The 26,254-nt window shown below is 36.8% G+C and overlaps 2 protein-coding genes across 7 annotated transcripts in view; one reads left to right on the top strand and one right to left on the bottom strand.

The window, feature by feature from the left end:
• Nucleotides 1-22,791, top strand: part of CEP83 (centrosomal protein 83) — a 79,658-nt gene extending 56,867 nt beyond the window's left edge. For 2 of the 5 annotated variants that reach the window (XM_081592167.1, XM_081592166.1), the window contains 4 exons: nucleotides 2,503-2,632; nucleotides 19,362-19,465; nucleotides 20,943-21,132; nucleotides 22,101-22,791. In XM_081592167.1, coding sequence (XP_081448293.1) covers nucleotides 2,503-2,632; nucleotides 19,362-19,465; nucleotides 20,943-21,132; nucleotides 22,101-22,205 — 529 coding nt within the window. In that variant the 3' untranslated portion in view covers nucleotides 22,206-22,791. Of the gene's footprint in view, nucleotides 1-2,502; nucleotides 2,633-18,980; nucleotides 19,034-19,361; nucleotides 19,466-20,899; nucleotides 21,133-22,100 lie in introns of all 5 variants that reach the window. The other 3 variants (XR_014082569.1, XR_014082570.1, XR_014082568.1) reach the window with 3 other exon arrangements.
• A 616-nt stretch (nucleotides 22,792-23,407) lies between these two features.
• PLXNC1 (plexin C1) overlaps nucleotides 23,408-26,254 on the bottom strand; it is a 156,787-nt gene continuing 153,940 nt past the window's right edge. For both annotated transcript variants that reach the window (XR_014082566.1, XM_081592165.1), the window contains one exon: nucleotides 23,408-25,909. Coding sequence is in view for 1 of the 2 variants with exons in the window: in XM_081592165.1 (XP_081448291.1) it covers nucleotides 25,805-25,909 (105 nt within the window). In the remaining variant the exon portion in view is untranslated. The remainder of the gene's footprint in view (nucleotides 25,910-26,254) is intronic.

Below are 26,254 nucleotides of genomic sequence, written 5' to 3'. Positions count from 1 at the left end.
ATTTAGCAAAGTTGCAGGATACAAAATCAATACACAGAAATCACTTGCATTTCTATATACTAACAGTTAAAAATCAGAGAAATTAAGGAATCAATCCCATTCACCATTGCAACAAAAAGAATAAAATATCTAGGAATAAACTTATCTAAGGATATGAACTGTACACAGTAAGATACTAACTAAAGAAATCAAAGTCAGTATAAACAGATGGAGAGATATTCCATGTTCCTGGGTAGGAAGACTCAGTATTGTGAAAATGACTGTGCTACCAAATGCAATCTACAGATTTGATGTGATCCCTATCAAATTACCAATGATATTTCTCACAGAACTGGAACAAGATATTTCACAATTCATATGGAAACATGAAAGACCCTGAATAGCCTAAGCAGTCTTGAGAAAGAAGAGTGGAGCTGGAGGAATCAACCTTCCTGACTTCAGATTATACTACAAAGCTACAGTCATCAAGACAGTATGGTACTGGCACAAATACAGAAATATAGACCAATGGAATAAGATGGAAATCCGAAAATAAACCCATGTACCTGTGGGTTCCTTTTTTTTTTTTTTTTACAAAGGAGGCAAGAATATACAATGGGCAAAGACAGCCTCTTCAATAAATGGTGCTGGGAAAACTGGGCAGCTACATGTAACAGAATGAAACTAAAACACTTCCTAACACCATACACAAAGATAAACTCAAAATGGATTAAAGACCTAAATGTAAGACCAGAAACTATAAAACTCTTAGAGGAAAACATAAGCAGAACACTCAATGACATCAATCAAAGCAAGGTCCTCTATGACCCACCTCCTAGAGTAATGGAAATAAAAACTAAAGTAAACAAGTGGGACCTGATTAAAAGCTTTTGCATAGCAAAGGAAACTGTAAGCAGGGTGAAAAGACAACTCTCAGAATGGGAGAAAATAATAGCAAATGAAACAACTGACAAAGGACTAATTTCTAAAATATACAAGCAGCTCATACAACGCAATACCAGAAAAACAAACAACCCAATCAAAAAATGGGAAAAAGACCTAAACAGACATTTCTCCAAAGAAGACATACAGGTGGCTAACAAACACATGAAAAGATGCTCAACATCACTCATTCTTAGAGAATTGCAAATCAAAACTACAATGAGATATCATCTCACACTGGTCAGAATGGCCATCATCAAAAAGTCTACAAACAATACATGCTGGAGAGGGTGTGGAGAAAAGGGAACACTCTTGCACTGTTGGAAATGTAAATTGATACAGCCACTGTGGAAGACAGTATGGAGATTCCTTTAAAAACTAGGAATAAAAGCACCGTACTACCCAGCAATCCAATCCAACTCCTAGGCATACCCCCTGCTGCTGCTGCTGCTGCTGCTGCTAAGTCGCTTCAGTCGTGTCCGACTCTGTGCGACCCCATAGACGGCAGCCCACCAGGCTCCACCGTCCCTGGGATTCTCCAGGCAAGAATACTGGAGTGGGTTGCCATTTCCTTCTCCAGTGTATGAAAGGGAAAAGTGAAAGTGAAGTCGCCCAGTCATGTCCGACTCTATGCGACCCCATGGACTGTAGCCTACCAGGCTCCTCCGTCCATGGGATTTTCCAGGCAAGAGTACTGGAGTGGGGTGCCATTGCCTTCTCCATATACCCTGAGGAAACCAAAATTGAAAAAGATATGTGTATCCCATTGTTCATTGCAGCACTATTTACAGTAGCTTCAACATGGAAGCAACCTAGATATCCATCGACAGATGAATGGATAAAGAAGTTGTGGTACATATACACAGTGAAATATTACTCAGCTGTTAAAAGGAATGCATTTGAGTCAGTTCTGATGAGGTGGATGAACCTAGAACCTATTATACAGAGTGAAGGACGTCAGAAAAAGAAAGATAAATATCCTAACACATATATATGGAATCTAGAAAAATGGTATTGAAGAATGTGTTTACAGGACAACAGTGGAGAAACAGACATAGAGAACAGACTTATGGACCTGGGGAGAGGGGAAGAGATGGTGAGATGTATGGAAAGAGTAACATGGAAACATATTACCATATGTAAAATAGATAGCCAACAGGAATTTGCTGTATGGCTCAGGAAACTCAAAACAGGGGCTCTGTATCAACCTAGAGAGGTGGGATGGGGAGGGGGGATGGGAGGGAGGTTCAAAAGGGAAGGGATATGTGTATACCTATGGCTGAGTCATGTTGAGGTTTGACAGAAAACGAGATTCTGTAAAGCAATTATCCTTCATTTAAAAAATAAAAAGATTTTTGTGAAGAATAAATGATGTAGTACATGTACTGTTTAATAAGCACAGTGGCTGGCTCATAGGAAACAGTCATTAATGGTGGTGGTAGGAAATACGTGGTCATGCAAGAATGCCTGTGTTGGATATGGAAGGATATGGTGAAGAAGGAGGTAGTGAGTTTGATTATGCTTGTGGTAATATCTATTTAATTCTAAGGGTTAATAGGTTTTGCATACATTCTTCGACAGGGCATTGGAAGAGAAGCAAATACAGTGGTTGGAAGAAAAGCATAAGCTTCATGAACGTATCACTGACAGAGAAGAAAAGTATAATCAAGCTAAAGAGAAATTGCAGCGAGCTGCAATTGCCCAAAAAAAGGCAAGTGGTTCTTATTAAAGTTATTTCTGTAGAGTAAAAACATAACTATTTTAGGAGAATAAAATATATAATTAAAACAGACTTTAGTGGTATGTTAAGTTTGATATTTAAACATGACATTTTACTGTCAACTTTGCAGAGATAAATTGGGAAGATGCAAACTACTCAACAGGTTTATTTCAAAATATGTGTACAAGTCAGTTTTTCAGAGCCCACATATGTTTTTCCACAGAGATGGTGGTTTTCATTGATAGTTTCTAGACCAGCCCATACAAAGCTCATTTAACTCATTCCTCACTTAAAATACAGTGTGATGAGGTCTGTTTCAACTGTGCTTAACTAATTCTTACAACATTGTTTTTGTGGTTCCAATACTTTTTTGTTTCCAACTCAGGAATATAGGAGCAAGTATCTCCTTACCCCAGCAGAAGGAACTAGGACTCCCCTGGCTTCTGAAACACTTGTGATAGTTCCCACACTCATGATCTTTTTAAAACTTCATCTTTGCAGGCATATTTTCTCCAGAACCTAAAAACTTTAGTCCAGGGCATCATGGAAATAATGTAACCAAGTGATTCATCTAAGTCAGTGGTTTTTACAACAGCAGACGCAAGGAATGCAACATAGCCCCATTAGTAACCATGGCTCACTATGGCAGATTCAGCAGTTATTTTCAGCAAGATTGGCGCATATATGTTGGGTGAAGGGGAACGTAGTTAAAAAAAAATCCCACAAATGATTTGTTATGTCTTCATTTCATAAGTTCCATTAGTACTGACATTGGTGTGAGAAAGTGAGAAGGTCTAAGAGGAAGGTACTTCGAGACATATACAGACCAGTATCTTAATGTCTGTATGTTTATTGGTAAGTGTAGTTCATATTTACTTAAGAGAACTGTATATTATTTACATATTCTGAATTTGGAAATGACGCAGTTCCTAGTGACTTGTTTATGTTATTAGATATAACTGCCAAATTTGTCCTGATAGTTGGAGTGACAACATGAGAAACCTAAAAGTTGTTATTTCCCCACTTTCTTGGTTTATGAATATTGTATTTCTCTTTCTTTTATGCTAAAAGTAGTATAACAGTGAGATTATAAAACAGTACTTAACTATATAGGAATACCAGTGTTTTATACTCAAATATAAATACTTATGTTGTTTCATTGTTTTTTCCCCTGTGTCTATCACTTCTTTTTCTCTTTTTTTCTGTCCATATAAGTACTGAGCAGTGTATGGGTATTGATGGGGTTTTAGTGAAGTTCTTTCATGGCTTGGGATGATCTCAGAAATCCTACTTATGCTTCCCTGTATTGTTTGAAGCCTAAAAGCGTCTGAAGCCAGATTTTAGCTGGAAATCGTTAGAAATTACAAGGGCTGATTTTATCTTTAACAGAAAAACTTTTATGTTGAGGCTTTAGAGGTAAGTATCTTAGAGATCAGATTCTAATTATTGAGGTTAGGTTAGATTGACTTCCTTTGGAGCAAAAGTGACATCCAGTGGTGAGAGAGATTATCAGCTAATCATAGGTATACCCGAAAAAGGGGAGAAGGTGGTATGTTAAGAAACTTGTGAAATAACCTTTGATCAGTATTGACCTAGGATGAATGTTTTTCCTACTGAAATAACTGCCAAATGATGGGTATGAATATAGTAAATACCTATTTTACTTTTAAAAATGTGATCTGTGGATTATGATTTTAAGTTGTAGAAAGTTGTTAATTCAGTAAATAATTATGACCCAGAGCTGTCCCATCATGTGAAACACTACCCTGTAGGCTTAGAACTGTACCTCAATTAAAGTGAAAAAACAGACAATACATGTGACATGGAAATACTTCGAAAGTATATAAGTATATGCAATTTTAGGGCTGGAGGATCTTAGTATTCAGATAGATTTTTGCAGATTAGGAAACTGAAGTGGTAGGTAGCCAAGATCACTTGACTAGTTAGGAACGCCATGACTGAAATCTACATCTTTCTATTCTTGATTCTGTGTCTTTTCTGCATTGTTACTCTTTTCATTTCCCCCTTTAATTCCAGATACTCTACTGCTCTGCTCTTCATTGAAGCCATAATGCACATGAATCTTATTTCCTGTGGCAAAACAGTCACTATAAAATTAATTTCTTTAACTCAGACCCTTTTCCCATTCAAATTAACATTTCTGTATGAAAATTTTGGCTATAAGATAGCTTAAAGAGGATTCATAAAATTGCAGCAGACTTTTAATATTTCTTTAAATGACAAAAGTCACAACTTTCTTCCATAGTAAGACTTTAAACAGCACAAATATGTATTAACTCTAGAGCAGAAATCATAATCCTTTAGAGTTCCTTTCCTGTGAGAGGTTCTTATAACTGGGGAGTAGCAGCTTGATCTTTTTTCCTACAGGCTAGGTGAGATGGCTCACTGCCATCTGACTGTGTTTGCTTACAACTCCAACCTCTTAAAGCACAAAGCTTATGTCATTTCTGGTAAGTGACATTACGTGAAGATGTAATGATAATGTGTAATGATATTTTGTTGTGTTGATTTGTTTGGAAAAGCTTGATCAGGTGTCTTGAGTTGGAATGCCCTTCTGTAATTGATGACTCCTCTGTATGTTTTCCTCACACATTCTTGAAGTGTGAGTATGAAGAGCAATCTCTTGGTATGAGGACAATGATTTGTGCTTTTCCTTTTGAGGCCCTTGAAATAACTTGTGATCTTTATTCTAAGGTAGATGTCTTTAAAATAATTCTTGGTTAGAGGTTATAAATGGTTTAGAAAAAGGAATGAACCATAGTCTTAAAGTTGTAAAATATCTATTGAATATGTTTTGTGGCCTGGCATTATACACTGAGCAGAACATAGAAGCCATGATTAATTCCTGTGCTTGTTGACCATATAATCTAATTGGAGAAATAAAATAACATGCAATACCTAAAGAATCTATTAGTCACTTCCATGTGATCCGTATGGACACTAAAGTTTGAGAACCACTCTCCTGGAGAGAAGAAAGCTTGAAGACAGACTAGTTAGAAAGCTATTACAATAATCTTAAAATGACATAAGAAGTCTGGAATTTGGGCTTGCAGTATAGAATGAAGGTGAAGGATGATAACTCCCAAAAGTATTCCAAAAGAAAAAAAATTATAGACTATTACAGTGCTAAATAAGAAAGAGGAAAATAGGAAGTGTTTAGCTGTGAGAGGATACAAGAGGAGTTGTCATAATGAAATAAAGAGCATGTGTCAGTTGAGTACAAAGAGAAGATATATTTGACTAAACACATGTCCAGTATAAACTGATAACAGTGCATCCACGTAGACAAGTACTGGACTCTTAAGTGAAGATATTGTGTAGGTAACCAGAAATAATGGAACGTAAAGCATGAAGGTCAATAGTTCAGTTCAGATTAGACATGTGTAATTAGACCCTTCAGATTTGGGAAATGGCTGAGAAATAAAAGGACTATGATCTACGTTGACTGAGAAAGTAGCTATTTAGTAGAGGAATGGTCAGATGGTCATAGAGATAGAAGCTATAGTATGTTGTTATATAAGCCACAGGAAAGAAAGATATCAAAGATAAATGCTCATGATTGTTGAAAAGAGTTCATTGAATTTGGCTAGAATGTGGTAAAAGGAAAATTTTAGCTTTGATTCTTACATCAATATTCTTTTGATTTGTCTTTTACTCTTTTGTGTTGTAATGTTTATAACACTAAGGCATCCATTTGATTATCCTGTGATTGTATCAGACTAAAATCAAAATTAAAACCATTTCTTACAGCCACTTTCCCCCCTGGACTTTGATTTCTTTCAGTGGAGCACCATTCTTCCAATCACTTATGCTTCAAACCTGTGATTCATCCTGAGGGCTCCCTTTTCCCAAATCTAGTCAATCCCTGTATTAGTTTCCTAGGGTTGCTATAACAGATTACTACAAATTATGTGGTTTAAAGCAACAGAAATGTATAATGTTATAGTTCTAAAGTTAGAAGTCCAAAACCAAGATGTCAGTAGGGCCATGCTCCCTCTAGGGGCTCTGGAATAAGGGTCTGCTCCGTGCTTCTCTCCCAGCTTCTGGTGGGTGGTGCCTCTGTCTTCACATGGTGTTCTCTCTGTGCATTTGTCTATGTGTCCAGATTTCTCTATTTTTATAAGAACACAAGTCAATATTGGATTCAGGGCCTACTCTCATCTTAACTCTATCTACCCTTTTTTTCAAATAAGGTCACTCTGAAGTGTTTTCCAGCACCAGGAACCAATTACCTAATTTTCTGGACACCAACTGGGTGTCTAACTATTCAGTTAAATTCTGACACTACATCAGATTCCACAGATTAAAGGATTCAGTCTCATAGGACTGCCCCCATGTCAACTGCCAGGTTCTCAGTCATCTGCACTGCTGACCAATGACAATAAATTGGGGTCCCTATAAAACCCTGCCCAGGTTCTATGAAAACATTTTATTTATATTTGCTGGTTTATTATAATACGACTCAGGAATAGCCAAATAGAAGAGATGTATAGGTCAAGGTATAGAAGGGGTGGGATGTGCCACCCTCCTAGCAAATCGGTGTATTCACTATGCTGGAGGCTTTCCAGGTATCCTTGTTAAGCGTTTTTATAGGTGTCAGTCTCCAGTACCCTGACTCCCAGAAGTTGAGAAATGGGAGTTGGGAGTAGGGCTGAAAGTTGCTACCTTCTTACCACTTGTTTTTTCTAGTGACTAGTCCTATTTTAAGACTATCTAGAGATCCCATCCTAAGTTAACTCATTAGTATTAATTCAGATATGATTGAAAAGGGCTGATTATGAATAGCAAAAGATGCTTCTGTCACTCAAGAAATTCCATGGGTTTTAGGAGCTCTCTGCCAGTAACCCAAGAAAAAGACCAAATACATTTCTTTTTATATCACAGCCACATTCTGAGTAAATGTAAGTATTATGGAGACACTCTTCTACCCAGTACAGTCACTGGAGCGTGTGAATTCTTCCTTTATAATATATCTCACATTTTCCCCACGTCATTTCTTTTTATTCCTGTTGCTAACATCTGAGCTCAGACTCTTCTCTACATGGTTTCTCTGGATTCATATAGTCAGTTTACTCAACAAATTTATTGAGTACATGCTATATGCTATGTGTTGTTTTATTTGCAGGGATATACAAATAATGACTATACTAAGGAGCTTACATGGTAGTGGATGGGAGACATGGGGTAAAGAAACAAACACATGTCAGGTGAAGATGTGTGCTAAGAGGAAAACTAGTGGGGAGAGAGGGTGGTGTTTTATATAGGTGATCAGGGAAAGCTCTGATACAGTAACATTGTGCAGAGACCTGGAGGAAAGAAGGGAGAGGCCATCTTTTGTTTGTAGGGGAAGAATGTTCCAGAGGGAATAGAAAGTAAAAGGTGGAGGCAAGAGTCGACTTGGTATGTTGAAGGAATACAAGAAGGGAGACCTGAGTAGCTGGAATGGAGAGAAGTAGGAGGAGGCTAGGTGATGTCGGGGCTTTTTTTTTTTTTTTGCATTTTATTCTGAATAATAAAAACACACTAGAGAGTTTTGAATTGAGAAATGATGTAATCTGAATTATATTTTAAGAGAATTTTTGCTTGTTGTATAGCGGGGCAAAGAGGACTCAGGAAGACCACTTTTCCGTAGTCCAGATGAGAGCTGTAGAGAACTAGTAGTAAACTGATGGTAAGATTCTGGGTACGTTTTTAAAGGTGGAACTTACAGTGGTTATAGGGTATTAAGGAGATATATCAAACGTGACTGAGATGTTGGGCTTGAGTACTTGGTTAAAGTAGAATTGCTGTTTACTGACATGGGAAAGACCTTGGATGGGACAGATTTAGGGGTAAAACAGAGATGCCCCCTTTGGACACATTAACTCTTTGAGATGTCCACTAGACTTCCAAGTGGAGACATGAAGCATTCTGGTGAATACATGAATCAGGACTTCAGGGAATAGGACTGGGCTGGAGATAAAGATTTGGGGCTCACCAGTGTGTATAATGGGACTAAATGAGGTCACCTAGAAAGGAAGACTGAAAAGAACAGGTTTGAGGATTGAGTTTTGAGGAATTCCAAACTTTAGAAGTTGGGAAGTTAAGGGAGTGTGGCCAGTATGATAGGAAAAGAACCAATAAAGTATTGGATAACAAATGAAGAAAAATGCTTCAAGAATAACTAGCCGTGTCAAATGACATTCATCAGATCAGTTGCTCAGTCATGTCCGACTCTTTGCAACCCCATGGACTGCAGCACACCAGCCTTCTTTGTCTATCATCAACTCCTGGAGCCTACTCAAACTCATGTCCATTGCATGGGTGATGCCATCCAATCATTTCATCCTCTGTTGTCCCCTTCTCCTCCTGCCTTCAGTCTTTCCCAGCATCAGGGTCTTTTCCAGTGAGTCAGTTCTTCGCATCAGGTGACCAAAGTATTGGTGCTTCAGCTTCAGTGTCAGTCCTTCCAATGAATATTCAGGGTTGATTTCCTTTAGGATTGACTAGTTGGATCTCCTTGCAGTCCAAGGGACTCTCAAGAGTCTTCTCCAACACGACAGTTCAAAAGCATCAATTCTTTGGTGCTCAGTGTCCAACTCTCACATCCATACATGACTACTGGAAAAACCATAGCTTTGACTAGATGGACCTTTGTTGGTAAAATAATGTCTCTGCTTTTTAATATGCTGTCTAGGTTGGTCATAGCTTTTCTTCCAAGGAGTAAGCATCTTTTAATTTCATGGCTGCAGTCACCATCTGCAGTGATTTTGGAGCCCAAGAAAATAAAGTCTGTCACTGTTTCCACTGTTTCTCCATCTATTTGCCATGAAGTGATGGGACCGGATGCCATGATCTTAGTTTTGAGTTGTAAATGTTGAGTTATAAGCCAACTTTTTCACTCTCCTCTTTCACGTTCATCAAGAGGATATTTAATGTCAACAAAAAATTAATCAGTCAATATAAGAAAGAATTGTAAAATTTTATTCAAGACAAATTTGAGGATTATAACCAAAGAGCATCTCAGAAAGCTCTGAGAGCTGTTTCTCCCATTGGAAGTCAAGGCGCAGTTTATTTAAGTTTTTTCTGAGACAGAGAGCTACACATTAAATGACATATTATTGACAGTTTACCCAATCCAGAATTAAGCACCATTAAATGGGTTCTGTGACCCTTTACAAGATCAAGAGGGAATGTTATCTTTCAAGGAGTTGTCTTGTTTATGCTAGGAGAATGTTGCCATTTATGGTTGAGCAGATATTCTTGCTGATGCGGGAGGTTTGGTCAATGCATAATGACAGATACACAGTGAGAGGAGAGGAGGCCAATGGCAGAGAAGAATTTTTATGTTTAAATTTTTCTTGTTTTCCATAATGTGAACTTTATTTCATAATGGTAAGATGATAAAAAATAAGATGAAGACAATTTATTTGGCTATGTGAGTATTAAAAAGAAAACTAGAGGAAGACAATATAATGGGAAGGACTAGAGATCTCTTCAAGAAAATGAGAGACACCAAGGGAACATTTCATGCAAAGATGGGCACAGTAAAGGACAGAAATGGTATCAACCTAACAGAAGCAGAAGCTATTAAGAAGAATTGGCAAGAATACAAAGAAGAACTGTACAAAAAAAGATCTTCATAATCTGGATAACCATGATGGTGTGATCCGTCACCTAGAACCATATATCCTGGAGTGTAAAGTCAAATGGGCCATGGGAAGCATTACTACAAACAAAGCTAGTGGTGTGCTTAGTCGCTCAGTCATGTCCAACTCTTTGTGACCCCCGTGGAGTGTAGCACACCAGGCTCCTCTATCCATGGGGATTCTCTAGGCAAGAATAAGTAAATAAGTGTAAGTGTTAGTTGCTCAGTCATGCCCGACTCTTTGCAACCCCATGGGCTGCAGCCCACTAGGCTCCTCTGTCCATGAGATTTTCCAGACAAGGATACTGGAGTGGGTTGCCATTTCCTTCTCCAGGGGATCTTCCCAACCCAAGGATCAAACCTGGGTCTCCTGCACTGCAGGCAGATTCTTTACCTACTGAGCTACAAGGGAAGTGGTTTGCCATGCCTTTCTCCAGGGGAGTTTCCCAACCCAAGGACCAAACCCAGGTCTCCTGCATTGCAGGCAGATTGATTCTTTACTGTCTCAGCCACCAGGGAAGCCCAAAGCTAGTAGAGGTAATGGAATTCCAGCTGAGCTATTTCAAATCCTAAAAGATGATGTTGTGAAAGTGCTGCACTCAGTATGCCAGCAAATTTGGAAAACTCAGCAGTGGCTGCAGGACTGGAAAAGGTCAGTTTTCATTCCAATTCCAAAGAAGGGCATTGCCAGAGAATGTTCAAACTACTGCACAATTGTACTCATCTCACACGCTGGCATGGTTCATGCTCAAAATCCTCAAAGCGAGGCTTCAACAGTACATGAACCAAGAACTTACAGATGTTCAAGCTGGATTTAGAAAAGGCAGAGGAACCAGAGATCAAATTGCCAACATCCATTGGATCATTGAAAAACCAAGGGACTTCCAGAAAATATCTATTTCTGGTTCATTGACTACACTAAAGTCTTTGACTGTGTGGATCACAACAAACTGGAAAATTCTGAAAGAGATTGGATACCAGACCACCTTACCTGCCTCCTGGGAAAACTGTATGCAGGTTCAGAAGCAACAGGTAGAACTGAATATGGAACAACAGACTGGTTCAAAATTGGGAAAGGAGTGCATCATGGCTGTATTTTATCACCTTGTTTATTTAACTTATATGCAGAGTACATCATGCAAAATGCTGGGTTGGATAAAGCTCAAGCTGAAATCAAGATTGCTGGGAGAAATATCAATAACCTCAGATATGCAGATGACACCACCCTTATGGCAGGAAGCAAAGAAGAACTAAAGAGTGTCGTGATGAAGGTGAAAGAAGAGAGTAAAAAAACTGGCTTAAAACTCACCATTCAAAAAACTAATATCATGGCATCTAGTCCCATCACTTCATCAAATAGATGGTGAAACAATGGAAATAGTGACAGACTTTTATTTACTGAGGCTCCAAAATCACTGCGGATGGTGACTGCAGCCGTGAAATTAAAAGATGCTTGCTCCTTGGAAGAAAAACTATGACAAACCTAGACAGCATATTAAAAAGCAGAGACATTACTTTGCCAACAAAGGTCCTTCTACTCAAAGCTATGGTTTTTCCAGTGGTCATGTATAGATGTGAGAGTTGGACCATAAAGAAGGCTGAGCGCCGAAGAATTGATGCTTTTGAACTGTGGTGTTGGAGAAGACACTTGAGAGTCCCTTGGACTGCAAGGAGATCCAACCAGTCCATCCTAAAGGAAATCAACCCTGAATATTCATTGGAAGGACTGACACTGAAGCTGAAGCACCAATACTTTGGTCACACTGAAGCTGAAGCACCAATACTTTGGACAGGAAGAGAAGGGGACAACAGGATGAGATGGTTGGATGGCATCACTGATTCAGTGGAACATGTGTTTGAACAAGCTCCAGGAGATGATGAAGGACAGGGAAGCCTGGCGTGCTGCAGTCCATGGGGTCACAAAAAGTTGGACACAATTGAATGACTGAACAGTAACCTTGTGATCATTGTTGATGACTTTGTCCAAAGTTGTTCCTGTGAAACAGTAGGTATGCAGGTCTGATTGAAGTAGAACATAGTTTTTCCAAGAATTTTTATCGCGAAAAACAGAGAACTGGGGTAAGATGGCTCGAATTGTGGAAGCAAAGGCTTCTTTTAAGAAGAAATTACAGGATGATTCAGTTGCAGGGGGAAAACTGATGATGCGGAAGAAAGAGGGCAAATGAAGGGATGATGTGTTTTAATAGGCAGAAGGGCATTAGATTCAGTTGAGAGGGGGAAGGGATTGGGACACAGTGTCTCTGTTGTAACTGGAAAGATGACAAAATATTTAGTTGTAAATTCCTGATAAATTGATGGATGTAATGGGAATGGGTGGAAATTCTCTACTGATTGCTGCTATTTTTTCAATGTGAAAAAGAATCTGGGTCATTAGCTCAGACTGTGAAGAGTGGAGGTCTAACAGATTTGGGGAGTGACAAGAAGTTATGATAGAATATAAGAGTTTGGGAGAGTGATTGGATTAGGGGAATTAGTAGAAATCCCAGGTACCACTCTGGGGCCCATTTGATGTTGTTTAGTCACTAAGTCATGTCTGACTCTCTGGGACCCCATGGACTGTAGCCCGCCAGACTCCTCTGTCCTTGGGATTTCCCAGCCAAGAATAGTGGAGTAGGTTGCTATTTTCTTCTCCAGGGGATTGTCCTGACTCAGGGATTGAACCTATGTCTCCTGCTTGGCAGATGGATTCTTTACCACTGAGCCACCTGCGAAGCCCCATTTGAAGTTAGTGCTGGTTAATTTAAGGTGAGACCAGTCAGCATAATTTTGTGTATATGTGAGTGCACATGTGCGTGCCAGCTATATTTCAGTTGCTTTAGGTCCAACTGTGTAGTCAGTAGAGTCGTATTGAACTAAGATCAGTTTCTCCAGGTGAGTTTGAAGAAGGAGACTTGAGTCAAGATAACGAGGGTTCTATGAAGAAATTAAGGTAACGTTCGAGTCTAAGGCATTCATTGAGTCTACTAGTCAACCAGCCGTGCAGCTCTTTTATAGCATTCTAGCTCAGTTCCTGGCAAAGAAGAGTGCTCAGTATGGCTGTTTTTATAGTGATGAAGATAACAGTGTCATGACTCCTATCTTCAAGAAGCTTATCTCCAGATTTCCCTCTTAAGAGGCAAACTTCAGAGCCCACCTTTTACATTGATGCCATATTAATCTTTTCAAAAGAATGCTTTTACCCATCAGTCCACTGCAGGAGAACCTTCAGGGGAATCCACATTCTTATAGAATTACAGATTCTTCTTATTCATTTCTTATCTTTTCTAAAAAGCCTTTTCTCATGTTTTTGTCCTTATTGATTGGAGTTCCCTCAGAAATCCCTATAGTTTGTATTACGTATGATTAAAATAGGGCCCAATTAAGTGGGCACTCTGTATATGTGTGTGTATATAAATATACATAATTGGTTAAAATTTGATGAAAGTGAAAAAAGTTGTATTTTGCTACAGTTTAAATGAGCAGTAAAAATGGAGAAATATAACTAGATTTTAAGATTAAAGTTTTATATAATCATATAATAATGAAGTATTAAGCATTTCCATCTTTAAAATGTCTGCTGATAGTTGAACTAAAATACCTAAAAGGAGCATATGCTTTTGATAATAACAGACTAGGAAATATGTGGATCAGCTCTCCACATGAGAACTAGAAGAAGCAGACAAAATATTTTTAAAAATATCCCCATGAAGGGCAGTGAAGAATTAAAGAGGCCAAGATCCTGGAGAGATAGGAAACCTAGAGAGGTGAGCACAGCATTTGGCTGCTTTTCCCTTAGAGGAAACTGCCAGTTCTAGAAGAGAGAGCTGAGAAGTGAAGCAAAGCTTTTGACAACCTCATAGGGGAACAAAAATCAGAGTTCAGAATCTGCTAGAGAGAGGGTCTCAGGTCTGAGTCCACTAGTGCTTTGGGTTGACGTTGTGAAGGAATATACCCTTGGACTAAGAGTGAACTGAAAATAGCTTGGTCCTTGCAGGTATTGAAGCACGGCTTCGATATCTGTCCTTATAACTAGATTAAATTAACCTCTATTTGTTATTGTTCCTAGCTGCCTGCCAGAAACAAGTATAAATCTTTTCTAAGGGAAACTAACATTGTAGGCTTCAAGTTACTTTTTCGGTTTTTAAATTATAATATCTATCCCTAAATAAAAAATAAATATAGACATCACTGCACATTTATTGGGATGACTAAAATCCAAAACACTGACAGTATCAACTGCTGGTAAAGATATAGAACAATAGGAACTTTCATTTATTACTGGTGGGATTGTAAAATGATACAGCCATTTTGGAAGATGCTTTGGCAGTTTCTTACAAAGCTGAAACAGTCTGGCCATACAGTCCAGCAATCACACTCCTAAGTATTTATTCAAATGAGTTGAAGACTTATGTTCTCTCACACACACACACGCGTGCACAACACTGTGCACAAACATTTATAGCAGCTTTGTTCATTATTGCCAAAACTTGGAAGCAAGAAATATGTCCCTAAGTAGGTGCATGGTTAAAAAAAACTTTGCTATATCCACACAAGAGAATATTATTCAGCGATAAAAGGAAATGAGCTATTAAGCCATGCAGAGATATGGAGGAACCTTAAATGCATATTACTAAATGAAAAGAGCTGGTCTGAAAAAACTGTTTACTATGTGATTTCAAATACATGACATTCTAGAAAAGGCAAAACTGTGGAGAAAAAAAATATCAGTGGTTGCCAGAGTTAGTGAGGTTAGGAAATAGGGATAAACAGGTAGAGAACAGGGAATTTTTATAGCAGTGAAACTATTTTTGTATGATACTACAGTAGTGGACATGACTGAACAATTAACACAGTAGTGGATACATGACATTATGCATGTGATAGAACCATAGAACTGAACAACACAAAGGATGACAGTGAAAACTGTGGACCTCAGTTAATAATAATGTATCAATATGGGTTCATCAATTTTAACGAATTTCTATTAATAATAATGGCTTAAAAATAGCTGCATGAGGAAATAACACTGAAAATCAAGGAAGTAACAACCAATGTAAGCAAACCCCCCATAGGGGATCCAAGTAATGGAGTTGTCAGACATAGACTTTAAAAGTACCATGTTGTGTATGCTTCAAAATAAGTGCTTGAGAATTGCACCAGAAAACTAGAAGACTTTTTTTTTTTAAGTGGCAAGTTGAGAACTAAAAAACACTGAATTAACTGAATTATGAACTCTGGGTAGATTTAGCAGAAATCAATGAAGAGAAAATATACAATAGAGAAAATTTAACTTGCCAAGGCTGATCAATCTGAAAAGATAGTGATAAAATTGATTCTCCCCAGACTTCTCATAGGTAGGTAAGTAAATAAACACGAATGGACAAAATAATGGGCCCTGGTAGCTCAGACGGTAAAGAATCAGCCCGCAGTGCAGGAGACCCGGGTTCTATCCCGATGAAAAGGGAGATATCGCTATACCTTAGAGACATTAAAACAGAATATTATAAAAACTATGTTAATAATGCAATTTAGGTGAACAAATTCCTTGAACATCTCAATAAAACTAATACAAAAATTAGGAAATCTAAATAGTCCTGTATCTATAAGGGAAATGGAATCCTTAATTTAAAACCTTCCATAGAGAAAATTTGATACTTGTATAATAAAATTACCACAGTAAATCTAGTTAATAGTTAACATCCATCACCATACATCGCTACAGAATTGTTTTTCTTGTGATGAGAACTTTTAAGATAAATCTCTTAGCAACTTTCACATATGCAATGCAGTGTTATTAACTATAATCACCATGCTGTACATTACCTCCATAGGACTTATTTTTTAACTGAAAGTTTGTACTTTTTGATCTACTTCACCCACTTTACCCATCCTTCACCCCCCTGCCTTTGGCAACTGCCCATCTGTTCTCTGTATCTTTGAGCTTATTTTATTTTAAAGATTCCACATATAAGTGAGATTATGTGGTAGTTTTTCTTTCTCAGTCTAGTTTATTATACTTAGCAAAATGTCCTCAAGAACCATCCATGTTGTTGCAAATGGCAAGATTTTCTTCTTTATTATGGCTGAATCATATTCTAATGTGTATGTATCACATTTTCTTTATCCATTTGTCCATTGATGGACACTTGCTTCCATGTCTTGGCTATTGTAAATAATGCTTTAGTGAACGTGGGCTGCATATGCCTTTTCAAGTTAGTATTTTTGTTTTTCTCAGATAAATATCCAGAAGTGAAATTACTGGTAGTTCTATTTTTAATTTTTTGAGGAATCTCCATACTATTTTCCATGTGTGCATGCTTAGTTGCTAAGTTGTGTCAGACTCTTTGCAACCCCATGGACTAGATAGCCCACCAGGCTCCTCTGTCCATGGAATTTTCCAGGCAAGAATACTGGAGTGGTTTGCCATTTCTTACTCCAGGAATCTTCCAACCCAGGGATCAAATTCGTGTCTCCTGTGCCTGCTGCATTGGCAGGCAGGTGCTCTACCACTGAGCCACCTGGGAAGCCCACTATTTTCCATAGTGGCTGCACAATCCCACCAACAGTGCAAGAGGGTTCCCTTTTTTCCACATTCTCACCAACACTTGTTTCTTGTCTTTTTGAGAATATCCATTCTAACAGTTGTAAGATGATATCTCATTGTGGTTTTTACTTGCATTTCTGTGATGTTCAGTTCTTTCTTTACATAGACAACAAACAATTAGAAAATAAAATATTTAAATCAATTTACATTAACATAATAAGTACAAAATACTTAGGAACAAATCTAATGAAACATATGCAAGTCTACATTGAAAACTACAAATATTGCTAAGAAAAACTAAAGACCTAGGTAAAGGGAAATTATACCATGTTTGATTTGAAAGACTCAATATTATTAAGATGTCAGTTCTTCCCAAACTGACCTACCAGTTGAATGCAATTCTAATCAAAATTTCAGTAGTTTTCCTTGTGGAAACTGTAAAGTAGATACTAAAATTCATGTGAAAGTACAAAGGACCAGAACAACCAAGGCAATCTTGAAGAACAACAACAAAGCTGGAGGACTTAAAGGATGTGGGGTCAATTGGTTATCCTTAACCCAACCTAATTAGATAAAAATGAACCACAGACCCAAATGTGAGGGTAAAAAAATAAACTGCTAGAAAAAAGCTTGAGGAGAAAATCTTAAGATCTTGGGATAAGTAAAGATTTCTGAAACAGGACATTAAAAAAGAACTAATCCTAAGAGATATGGTTGATAAATGACATAAAAGTGTCACTTTTTTTTTTTTTTAATGACACTCTTAAGAGAAAAAATATTATCACATACTGGGAGGTCAGTCTGCCACACATATATCTGACAAAGGATTCATATTCTGAATATGTAAAGAATTCCTACAAATAAACGGATTACTCAAAATATTTTCTTAAACAGGGAAAAGACTAGGACAAACATTTCATTAAAAAAGAATATCTAGATGGCCAGTATGCATAAAAAGATACTCACCCTCATTAGATAACAGGAAAATGCAAATTAAAGGTACAGTGACATATTCTATTCCACCAGAGTAGCTAAAATTTTAAAAGACTGACCATACCAAGTGTTGGTAAGGATGCAGAGCAGTTAGAACTCTCATATATTGCTAGTGGGCATGTGATTAATGGGCTTTCCTGATGGCTCAGACAGTAAAGAATCCACCTACAATGCAGGAGACCTGGGTTCAATCCCTGGGTCAGGAAGATCCCCTGGAGAAGGACATGGCAACCCACTCCAGTATTCTTGTCTGGAAAATCCCATGGATAGAGAAGCCTGGTGGGCTCTAGTCCATGGGGTCACACAGTCAGACATGGCTAAGCGTGCACACAAGATGTGATTAATAATTTGTTAGAACCACTTCAGAAAGCTTCCAGTTTTACTAAAGTTAAAAACATATGTATTCTGTATGACTCATTCCTGAGTATGTACTCAAAGAGAAATGAGGACATATATCTACCAAATGCATATTTAGCAGTGTTCATAAAAACTTTATTCGTAGTAGCCTCAAACTAGAAACAGTTAAAATTGTTATCAAGAGGAGAATGGATAAAATATGAGGTATTTGTAAAATGGATAATGGCATAACAATAGAGAACTGTGATATGCAATAAACATGACTTAATCATAGAGATGAAATGTTGAACAACAAATTGAGAGATGGAAGTGTATACACTGTATGATTTCTTTGATGTGTGTGGGTGAATAAATATAGTCGCAAATCACCTGTCAATAATTAATATATACACTTGTGGTTTTACATTCTGCTGTACATTTATATTCTACTCATTCTTCGGTAAGCCTGTTACCCTTTAGTAAAGAGTTAAAAACCAAAAACCTGAAAGGTCTGTAGCTACTGAGTGAGTGTCAACATTTATAGGTATTTTTGTTTTTTTTTTTTTAAAATAGGCAAACTTTTTATAAAATTAAAAAGGTATTACCTTTTTTCATTTACTTGTTTTGCATTACACATAGATTTTTCCACATTATTAGAAAATTTTCCCTTTAGAAAGATATGCTTTCAAACTGAGATGCATCCATAATCAGTCTTAGCTGTCTGATCCTTTAATTTACTACTTTGGTAGTGATTTATCAATTGCAAACTTGCTTTTAATTTTAAACTTATAGTTGTTTTTTTTTTTTTTAACTTATAGTTATTTTAAACCCGCGATATCTTCTGAGAAAATGAAGAGCTCATGATTATCAGGTGACAGGCAAACTCATAAGTAAAATTTGACTCCTTCCCTTCTTAGAATTTTTATTTGCACAATTTCCTTATTGATACTAATTTTCTGGTTTGGCATTTATAATAGTTCTGTTTGTTACATTGAGGATATGAGATAGATTTGTGCATTATTATCTCTGCGATTTTCAGTAAGCATTGTATCCACTGATATTTGCTCTGATTATTCACTGAAAATACTCATCTCTAAGTAAAATTTTTTGGTGAGTAAAATATTCACTATATAGCTTTGTTCAAATGGAGTATGTATTACCATACTTGTCCATATTAATTGTTTCTCTTTTTTTTTTAGAGAAAATCTCTTCATGAAAACAAATTAAAGAGACTGCAGGAAAAGGTAGAAATCTTAGAGGCAAAGAGAGAAGAACTGGAAACAGAAAATCAGGTGTTAAATAGGTAATATGTTTGTATGTATATATGCCCCATGTGGTATTTTGATGTTATAGAACTTTGTTTCTGAGTATAATGTACTTGGATTGCTTTTAAAATATAAATTTAAAACAATCCTAAAACTTCATTAGACTCCTCATTCATTATCTTTGCTATTTTTTTTCTGACTGAATGTTTCTTCAAACCAAAAGGTCTTTAACATATGCATTTCTGTTTTGTATGGTTGGGACTGACAGAAAGGTTAGTCCCCGGCTTTGGTAGTCAGGAGTGGTATAAATCCTTGCTGCTGAGACAAGACAGGTTAGTGATTACAAGTTCTAAATTGTGGCCACAACTTTGAATCAAGGCTCAGTTTTTTAATCTTTTGGTGTGGAAAATATTATTGGGCAGTAGCTTCTGGTTTTTATTTATATCCAAGCACAACTAATAATCTGCTTCATTAGCATTTTTGAACAGAGATTTACCGTTTTAATTTAGTAGTGGTGGCATTGTATGACCCATGTGATTTAAGTTAATAAAATCTTTTTAAATTCAGCTAATTAGTGGTAGTCTTCAGCATTTAGACAGTATCAGACTTTGCTGTAATGGAAGTTGCCTGTATATCAAGCAGTGATGTTTTACAATGTGCACTGATCTTCTTAGGTATAATTAGTACTAAAATGTGAACAGTTGTGTGTGATTTTTTTTTTTTAGAACATCCAAGAGGTTTCCAGACTGTGGAATAAATGCCAGTTTTACAAATACTCTCTGTTCCAAAGTGAGAAGCCACCACATTCATTCTAAAACAAAATTCAACTTAATATTTCAAAATTAATGGTTGTGGAGGAGGTGTTATCAATTCAAGAGTGGGCAGCTGTGGCACAGATCACCTAGAACTTTAAATGGTTTTGAAACTATATTTGATTACTTGTGATTATTAGGAAATTAATGTCCAAAAAGGTGGTGATCTGTGAAGGCCTGAAAAGCTTTTTTTAATCCATGTCATTTTCCCTTAAGTTGGGTAGCTTTAACTTTGTCATTAAATACATTAAAAAAAATAGGACAAAATAAATTAGCTATGTTTGACCATATTTCACCTACAAAATTCATAATATTCAATCTGGTATTTTCTCTATTTCTATTTGATTCCTGAAGTAAAATAAGGCACCTTTTATTTTTTTGAGGAGTCCTTTTAGTTTCAAGATTCATGGGTTGGGGGAGAAGAATTAAAGTAAAAATATCAAAATGTTTTTAATCTCTGACTAATTGTCAAATAAAACTTTAAGTCGACAGCCTACAGGGCCAACAATAATACATATAATTAAGATGTCATGTCATGTTTCTGTTTATCTTTCTAGGTAAACTGAATTTTATGTATTATATATAGGTAAATCTTATAACTTAAAAATCCTTCCCTTCCAATTAAAATTATGTTCTGTGACTTGTACTGTTCTTCAACAGAATATAACTGTATTAAGCAACAGAAACACTTTTCCTTTTTAAGACAAAATGTTCCATTTGAAGAGTATACAAGGCTTCAAAAAAGACTAAAGGATATACAGAGAAGACATAATGAATTTCGAAGTTTAATTTTGGTTCCTAATATACCTCCATCAGCATCCATCAATCCTGTTAGTCTTCAGTCATCAACTGTGATTCCAGGCATGGAACTGTCCTTTCCTCCTCACATGCAGGTATGGGCATTTATTTTAGGAGAAAAAAGTTAGATAGATACTTCTGTAGTTTTACCTATTTAAATAGTTAAAAACCTAAATATTTACCAGAAAAATTGCTGAGAGGCAGTGGATTTGAATCTATCCTTCAATGATGGTGCTAGGAGTAAAGTCTCCTACTGAGCACCTGGAAGGAAGAAACTGATAAAAGTCTTCGAGTAAACTGTTGAGTTTGTAGATCACTCATATAATGCTAATTATTACCAACATTTATGCAAATGTACTGTACTATGTGCTTTCCATACAATATTTTATTTAATCCTAATGAAAAATGCTTTGAGGGAAGGTATTAGTATTCCCAGTTTGCAGATGAGGAAGCTGAGTCAGAGAAGTGAAGTGATTTGCTCAAGGTCATAACTGAGAGCTGAGTTTCATACCTAAATCTGTCTGTTTCTAAAACTTGAGTTAGTTTTACTTTATCAAATCCCTGAGATGTTGAGGGAACCAAATTGATCAGATGATTTTCAGAAGATGAACTGTTAATAAGCAATGACATTTTGTAATGTTGTAAGCAAGGAAGGTTTTTAATGTTGTAAGTCACTGAATTGTCTCTCTGATGAAGTGCTTTGTTTATATAATAAACTTCTGTTAAACTTGTCTTGTTAGATAGTTGCCACATAGTACACCTGGGCCCTGCATTACTGTTATCTAATTTATTCTGGGGTGAACTTTAAACCTAGAGAAGAACAGACTTTGGGTATTGGCTGAAGGCTACAGCCTGAGGCAGGAGAAAAGGGAGGACTAGTTGGTAGTCTAGACAGTGCTGGTGTTCTTAGACTGCTAAAATGGTCATCCTTTTCTTGCCAGATGTTGCAGACCTCAGTAAAAGAGGCACTGAGGCCACTGCCTAACAGTTATTTTTCCACCAGTTTTTCTAACAGTCTTGCTTGCAATGCTTTTTCTGTTTTTCCTTTTTCTGTGCTTTTAAGGAGGAACAGCATCAAAGGGAACTCTCTCTACTTCGAAAAAGACTAGAAGAACTTGAAACAACACAAAGGAAACAACTAGAGGAACTTGGATCTCCTGGGGAATGATTTGCTTGGAGAAAAAGCAGATCAAAAGGGATGAAATCATTGACTCAATAAAGCTTGAAGTTTTAATGTATGTGGCATTTTAGATACTTTATTACTCTTTGCCAAAACACTTGAATGTGCCTCAAGAAAAGGTACTAGCTACATGCTGTGTTGCATGAATGTCAGGATTTTAAGGTTATAGTAATGATAAGTGAAGCTCTAAGACAGCTTCAGAGATATTTAGAATAGTATTGACAACCCTTTGAGAATGTAAAATAAATGAATAGAAAGGAACTAAATAGGGAATCAAGTTTTTCAATTATTAATTTTACTTTGTTGAATTTTTTTTGAGGTGGTGGCATTTTGCCTAAATATGACTATGTTGAATTCCCTCCTCTCCTTCTTTGAGGTGCTTAGCGATCACATGGTCAGAAATGTTTTCTGGTTTACTATATGTAAAAGTTACAAACCTCTAGTGCTTGAAAAAAGATGACAATTTAAAGTCAGCATAAAACTTAAGATATCTCTATATATTACACAACACTACCTTTTCTAAAAGCTGTGTGCACAAAATTTATTAAAAGCTTAATAAATATTTTTCTAGTTATATTGTTTTGTGTTTAATTTTGTTTTAACCATACAGTGTAGAAGATCTCACTAATTTTGGCTTCGTTGAGTTAGAATTAATAGAAAATAACAAAGTACAAATAATTAAATCCTGTGGCTGTATAGTAAAACAAGGGCCATTTAGTGTAAAACTTGAACCCAGTGGGGTCCCTTTAGAAATAATGTTGGTATTTAACAACTTTGTCTCCTACTGTTTTGGATCTAACCAAAAATTGTTATAAATGTTTTATTTCTCTGTGTCCCTAAGTATGCCATCATTTGCTTTTTTATGTAACATCTTTTAAAGGCATTCTGCTGGAATAACTTCATGTCAACAAGGCAAAGCTAAAGTCTGCTGGACTAAGTGGAATGTTCATTATCTAGACATCATCACATTCAAAATTCCAAGATGACAGTGGAGGCCAGGAGTAAGATTGCATAGCCTTAACATCATTTAGAAGAAACTAGATTTACTCACTATATAATATAGCTGCTAATTTATAGAGTGTATACAGTGACACTTTGTTCTTGAAAAATAATTTCCATGGAGCTATTTAGAATGAAAAAAATCTATTACTAGAAAATTTGAAGGAAGATAAAGACAAAAACAGTCCATATTTACATCAAAATGTTTATTTTTGGATATAGACATTTAAAACATTCATCTCCAAGAACTGCTTCAATCAGGTATACAATAAGAAATAGACTTTAAATCCCTAATACAGAAAAAAGTAACAGAATTAGTTTTTAAATGCTGCTGTAGACACTAGTGTTAGAAAAAAGAAAAGTTTATAAATGGTTTTGCACCAAAAAAATATGCAAAGAAACTTGAAAATAGAAATTGTTTGCCATTTGTTTCTGTGGTTACTGTTTAATATAGACCCAGTGACTGATTGTCTTCAGCACACATCTAATTTGGCCATGTACTGCGTTTGGCTAACGTGATCCAAAATGTGATCTAGATAGTGCTTTTCACTGGAGGATTGACAAACACGCTACATACATTAGTGAATCTTCATACCACCTCAGTGAGGTAGGTTAGAAATATACAGAAATTGAGGCACAAAGAGGTAAGTGACTTGCCCAAAGTTCCCAGCAGCACAGTCCCTGGAAAAGGAGGTAAGTCTCCACACAGGATTCATGTGCCAGAGAGCCGGACAGGGACACCCTCATGTAGCATTTCCTAAATACTGAGATAAAGCTGTAGCTGATCCTTTGAGATTTCTTAGCATTTCTGTACCCTAAAGAAAGAGGGGAAGTCTTTTGGGCAACTCTCCTACCCTTGGCTCTCAACTCTCCTGCTGTTCTCCTGTGAATGCCTTCACATTAAGACTGCAGCAGCCTTAGATGGGGACGAGACCTTTCTTATAAAGAAACTCTGTGGTAGGATTTTTGAGGTGTGTCCATTGGAAAGACTGGTCAGAAGTGACAAGATTGTGAAGGCGCCTATAGGGCAATAAATGCTTATTTTCTCTGATCAGTTTGTTGAGGTGTTATCTCTCACTCTTTACCAGATAGTGAGAAGCAAAAAGAACTGCATTCACTTAAGACAAATGTACTTTTAAATCCTGCTATCTCATAGATCGTTGTTGGTAAGTGATTTTAAGGAATGTATGGTCAATGTTTTATTTGCCACTTGAAAATTTTCCTTTCCTCAATCTGGGATTTGGAGCACCGAGAGTAAAGGTGCCACAAAGAAAGTTTAAGAGTTGCCAATTGAACTTTTTACTTCTGGTTTAATAGAAGGAAAACACAGTGGTATTAAAATTGGTCATGAGCAGCAAAAATTCAGGAATAAAAAATCAGCAATAAAAAGACTACAATATAACTAGATAGGGAATTCTTTTTTAAAAAAAGGCATGAATAAAACAGGTATTCTTGACTCTTTCTCTTGTGAGGAATACTTTCAAAAAGTACATAGTAAGACTAAGATACCAAGTTGTATACTAATATTTTTCAGGCCATGGGCCTCAAATATATATATATTCATATATAATACTCCAATGTGAACAGCAATTTCATGAAATGTAAAATGTATTTTTTTAAATCACACACAAGTATTTATAACCACAGGGTTCACCAGAAGTCTAAAGCAAGGAGAGAGTAGTATAGAAATGTAGGATTAGGGGACGGAGTTAGTCTTCCATAGATAGTTCTGATCGAAGTTCTTAGAAATAAGCTAATGATTTTTTTTTTTTTTTTTTTTACAATAGCCAACACGTCTACTATTGAATACATTTAATGTGGAAAAATAAAATGAAGAAAAGGTAGGTACTTTAAAGTGTCTGGGTAAGATGCTGTCACGTTTAATGAAGCCTACTCCCTCCTCTTGCTTTAGAGCTCTCTAGTGAAATGGAGGTGAGTTTGATGGAGTACAGTCTGTGACCACTGAAAAACACGAGCCCTTTCAACAATGTTGCAACACTGTTAGTTTTTGGTTTAAACACACACACACACACACACACTCACAAATGCTAAGTGTACACACTACCAAATTCTGCGGTCAGCTTTTCCAAGAACTACTGGGGAAAAGTCTCAATGCTGCAAATCCTCGAGGTTGCCCTCACACCCCCACCTTGTTTCCAAATGACTCATTTCACATTTTGTTCTTATCATTAACAATGTCCCTTGTCTGCAGAGGTGCAGTGTAGTCACAAGTGCTACATAGCTGTAGTTTTCAAACAAAACCACTTATATCATTGTGCTTAAGTGGAGAGTGTAGTTAAACAATACTGACCCTTGCTTACTGGCCCTATATTCTCTGTAAACAAGGAGGCTGTTTGCAACAGCCACTTCAGCTCTATTTACAGAAGGGTTCCCACAGTACACACACAGGCACAGTGGTTGATATGCTTTCTAAAGGCTGTGCCTGTGCCTTCGTCTCTTAAAAAAGACAGTGCTCAAAGTGGAACCTATGTGCAAACTTATATTCACGACACAGAGTAGCTCAAGCAGCCATTTTGCTCCCAAGTCATCTGAAGAACTTTACCAGATTAAGTCAGGCCCCAGAGTGCTTACATCCACTTGCATTTCTTCTTTTCATCAAATAAGACTTTTACATGCAAGAGTTGTTTCTGAGCTTCTTCCAGCCCTCGTTCTCTTTCTAGTTTATTTAGAATCTGTTGACAATTAGAACAGTTATTTTAGATAATTGTGGTTTTAACATTACAATTCTGTTTTTTTGCATTCCTGATGCTGTGAGTGGTAAATCTGTATGAAACAGATGCCAAGATTGTCTTTGATCATTTACATACTCACTTTGCAAGTTGTTTTGCTAAGTCATTATCACAGGATCAACAACACTTCCGCTTAAAATAGAAACTCGCAAGAAATACCGAACTACTTGCTTACAAATATGGGGCCAGAATTCCAAGGCCCTGTTTTATGCATTATGTCACAGCCATTCCAAGCACAGCAAGCATTCCTGGGCAGCCAACATGCAGGCAAGTATTTCTTCTTAAATG

Source organism: Giraffa tippelskirchi, chromosome 4 (assembly GCF_054371585.1).
Source record: "Giraffa tippelskirchi isolate mGirTip1 chromosome 4, T2T-mGirTip1v1.2.pri, whole genome shotgun sequence".
Taxonomy (NCBI): domain Eukaryota; kingdom Metazoa; phylum Chordata; class Mammalia; order Artiodactyla; family Giraffidae; genus Giraffa; species Giraffa tippelskirchi.
Note: the sequence above shows the minus strand (reverse complement) of the source record. Positions and strands in the feature narration are given on the sequence as shown.